Below are 4,523 nucleotides of genomic sequence, written 5' to 3'. Positions count from 1 at the left end.
TACCATGCTGCATTTGGATCATCAGAATCTAGACACATAGGTGGCTCGTTATTAGATCGTTGCTCGTAACATTCATTAGAAGTTGGCTTTCTGTATGTTGCTATACCAACTCCATTAAGTTTATCCCTGGTAATGTTCACAACTTCCCAGCACATTGCTTTTATTAGCTTTTTCATTTCTACAAAGCAAATCATAAAATGTCAGTGTCGATATACCCCGACATTAAAATGCTTAACAGAGCCAGCAGTCTAGTTATCATCTACCTTTCCATATTTCAACATCTTCTGTCTTATTTTGATAAATAGGAGTAGCAGACCAAACAAAGAAACCACCAGGCCGCAATACTCTATTCAGCTCCAAGAGAAGTTTTCCACCTACAATTGTACAAATGGTAAGCTGCTAAAATAAAAAGCCACTTGCACATGAATCCGTGTTATATTATTACTATATAAAGAAGCTGTCTCACTAAATTCTCAAAGGATCAGGTCCAGACTGTTCAGTACAGAAAAGCTGCATAACAATTCAAGCTTGTATGAACATGCATTCATCTAAACACTATAAAACAGTGAAATACCTTCTATATGCCACGGAACTCTACATCGTGCACAATGGACTATATCAAATACTCTTCCAGGGTAGGGAAGCCTCACTGTACCCATCACGGCAGAAATGGCAGGAACTCCCCTCTCAAGTGCAAATTGTACCTGAGCTTCATGTTCATCTTTTGGTGCCAAAGACATTGTAAGTACGTCTCTCTCAAAGAGAAAGCCACCAAAGCTGGCAACACCACATCCAACATCTAATACCACCCGTGAGCGTCTGCCCCAAGCTATATCAGGTACAGACTGCATCACAATGTTCCTCAACAATGTCAATAAAATAAAATAGAGGAGATCACATTTCAAGTTAGTAAATCAGAAATCACATAACACACGCTCTGACAACCTTTTATCATACTCAACAAATAATATAACAAAGACTTCTGAGGGTAATTTTGAAATGATATCCTTTTATGGTGGATGACACATAGGATAAAATATTCTGAATATTTATCTGTAAAATCAATAATGAAATCACAAATACTTGAGCAAAGGTCACAAAACTCCATGTTAATTTTGCTTTGTTTGATTTGAAATTAAATTAGAAGAAGCAACTAGAGAACACAAGAATTATATAAAGAGATCAATCGAGATTCGGGAGCAGTGTATACAACATTTTTTCATGTAACAGGTAATATGGATTTCTGGAACTTGCAACAACATCCCATCCAGTTTTTTTCATATGAAACTTGTAAACATCAAAAGCAACCAATTTTACCTGTTGTATAGTGTCAATATAATGAAGTGCCCCATGCTTGAATTGGGTTCCACCACCCGGAAAGGTAAGGTACTCGCCTGTAACTTTCACCCAATTTTGATGGCCCTTATATTCAGCAAGCTTAGTGTGTGGAACGTTGTAATACCATATCTGCAAGAAAACAGCTCATTATTTTATTGAAGAATATCTTGTCAAACCAATAATGATACTTGCTTGCATTTATGTTGATGCATACCTTCTCTCTGCTTTTGGGCCATGTAATTGGGCGTCTATATCCTTCTGGAAGAGGGACAAGGCAGGTAGGAGGTTCTTCAGGACAGTGCCTTTCTCGGTGCTCATAATGTTTGGTACTTGGAAGTTTCCTGATTGCTTTCAAGTTGTCAAGGCATGGGATGTAGTCAGGGCCAGCAGTGGAATTGCATAATTTCCAGTTGTACACAGTGGATTGCTTGGAGGATGCTTGTGACTCCTTTTCATTCTTCGACTCTGCTGCCTGAGTTGAAAAAGACCCATTCTGAGTGGTATTTTCATTCAGAAGCTCTGACTGGGCCCCAGAAGCGTATACTTCAGTTGAAGTCTGCTTGTTGGCACTGTCATCTGTTTCCTTCTCATTGGAGCTTACATCTGATTCTTTATCACTTTGTTGCACCTTATCTTCTGTCTTGTTATCAGTTGTTTCACTTGAGTCATCAGATTTCTTTTCACTTCCATCTGAATCAGATTTATTTGCACTTTCATCTGAATCAGATTGCTTATTTTCATTCGATTCAGATTTTGTATCGCTCTCATCAGATTCAGATTTCTTCTCACTATCACCAGAACCAGGTTTCTCAGTTTCACCACTATCCTTGTTTTCTGTAGTTTGTGAGTTTGATTCAGTACTTTCTGTGGGGGAATCTTTGTCCTCGGTTTTCTTGTCTCCATCTTCTGTTTTAGATTCTTTAGAAGACTTTTCTTCAGACTTGTCCTCTGATTTTTCTTCCTGGTTTTCTTTCACGTCAGAGTTGTTTTCTGAGGTGACATTTGTGTCCCCCTTGGTTGCATCCTCAGGAAGATCACCCTGATTGTCTTCAAACTTCGGAGTGTTGCCACTATTGTTGTTGTCAGTCACCTGTTCTTTCGTGTCACTCTGTGCTTCTTTCATGTCAATCGTGCTGTCCTGAGCAGCATCGGTCTTGTTGTCCTGTGTAACATCGGCATTTTGTGCAGGAACTACAGAGGAGGATGTCATCATCCATACCCCAACCAGACATAGAGCCACAAACACAACAATTGTCACTGTCGAGCAGAAACTGGACGATGACTTTTTATTATTGTCTATTCTAGTATATCTTGCTTGAGCCATGTTTTAGCAGGGTCCAACAATTCACACGGATAGTTTAAACCTGGTCAAGAAATAAAACCAGAATTAAACACCAACCATGCTCATAATCTGATTAGTAATGGCAGAACTCAGTCGCCCACATCTACACAACTCAAATATAAATAAATCTAACGAAACACATACAGTTACACGGAAATTCCATGTGACAATAACTATTAAGAAAAATCAAATTACAGGATGCTAACAAATCTTTAAGTCAAATCGAATTGGAGGTTTAGCCATTGCCATAGATTAGTGATGATTTCAATTTCCTCTTTTCATTACATTAACATTTTTCAAGTTATGAAAGAACGAACACAAATATTGAACACAGTAGGAGATCTAATCAATTCACAAAAACCAAGAACAACCGGATCAGAAAGTTCCACGAACGGAAATGCCAATCTTGAACGATAAAGAGCGAAATTCAACAATAGAAGCTGTCAAACAGAGAGATGCATAAACTAAATGATTGCCGCGGATTGCTGAAGCGGTTGACAAAAATATCGAACGTATTGAACAGATTAGCAAGCAACAGCGTAAAGTCAAAGCGTAATCAAGAACACTCACTCAGATCTACGCTACCGGAAAGAAAAAAGAAAATAAAGAACTACGATAAAAGATAACGTAATCACCCTTTCACGGAACAATGCAATCACAAAGAAATATGACAACGAAATATAAGAAAACCGCCACAGTGAGCTCAGAAACGAGAGAACAAGCAAAATAAAATCAATAAATTATATAGATATTGAATCGGTAACACAAAACAGCGACGTGTAAAGGAATAATAAAGAAAGAAATAAAAGGGAGAACGATATGTAAGGATGACAAGGAGAATAGATTGAAGGGAGTGCAGTACCTATGGATATTCGGAATGGAGCAGATCTGAGAAGGAGGAGGAGGAAGAAGATTAGAGTGGTTATCTTGTATCCATGTCCATGGCGTTGGCGTTGGCGTTGGCGTTGTGTTGTGCTGGTTTTCACGGGGAAGAAAGAGGGAGATTTGAGTGTAAGGGGAGAAAAGCAAGAGGGTGGGGTGTAATATATGATGGAAAATGATGGAGCCAATTGGGTTGCTATCAGTTATCAATTCAATGTCTTTTGCGTTTGTCCTTCTTTTTCATTTTTTGGACTGAAATAAAAACAAACAAAACTAAAATGTGATCATGTGATATAATATATAAAAAATAAAAATGGGTTTAAAAAAAATAATAATAAGTAGTTTTATTTACAACGAAAAAACAGAGAACAGAAGCGAGTAGGAATAGGAGAGTGTTGGCCACATGAAAGGCGGTGAAACGGGTGCTGATTAATGATTAACGTGCGCCCTAAACGCAAGCAGCAGTAATAATAATCCCCCGCCTAAATCACCTCTCAAAATAAGCCAATTAACACCCTTATCAATTATCATGGTCGTTCGGCGTTCCCTCTTCCTTTCTTAGTTCTTACTAATGCTACGATTAATTAATTGTTTGTGTATTATTGTATCTTCCTCCGTTAAAATTGCATTCAGAGTTGTTTTTTTAAATATTCCACTTTGCATGAGAATTTCTATACTTGGATCGTCCTCGACATGTAAACATAGTAGTCTAGAACCATAAATGAACATGTTAAGGAAAATTTTATGGTGCTGAAATGAGAAATGTTTCCCGCTGCTGAATTTACGTATCAAGTTTGGAGAGTTAATGTGTCTCATGTGAATGAAAGTAAAAGAGCAAAGTTATTATTTGTGACACGACAAGCAGAGTTGGATCTCACTAATATCAGTTTAAAACTTTAAATTTGACAAAGTTCTAACTAATAATTTAATAATGTATAATTTGCATTAATATATATTGTAA

At 37.5% G+C, this 4,523-nt stretch overlaps 1 protein-coding gene across 1 annotated transcript in view; it reads right to left on the bottom strand.

Annotated features, from left to right (window-relative positions):
* The window catches only part of LOC107630935 (probable methyltransferase PMT26), a 5,770-nt gene extending 1,993 nt beyond the window's left edge, over positions 1-3,777 (bottom strand). The window contains exons 1-6 of the mRNA XM_016334231.2: positions 3,543-3,777; positions 1,553-2,702; positions 1,318-1,467; positions 575-845; positions 264-374; positions 4-178 (exon numbers count right to left, since the gene is read on the bottom strand). Coding sequence (XP_016189717.1) covers positions 4-178; positions 264-374; positions 575-845; positions 1,318-1,467; positions 1,553-2,662 — 1,817 coding nt within the window. The 5' untranslated portion in view covers positions 2,663-2,702; positions 3,543-3,777. The remainder of the gene's footprint in view (positions 1-3; positions 179-263; positions 375-574; positions 846-1,317; positions 1,468-1,552; positions 2,703-3,542) is intronic.

Source organism: Arachis ipaensis, chromosome B03, assembly GCF_000816755.2.
Source record: "Arachis ipaensis cultivar K30076 chromosome B03, Araip1.1, whole genome shotgun sequence".
NCBI lineage: Eukaryota > Viridiplantae > Streptophyta > Magnoliopsida > Fabales > Fabaceae > Arachis > Arachis ipaensis.
The sequence above is the reverse complement of the archived record's forward strand: the minus strand, read 5'-3'. Positions and strand labels throughout refer to the sequence as shown.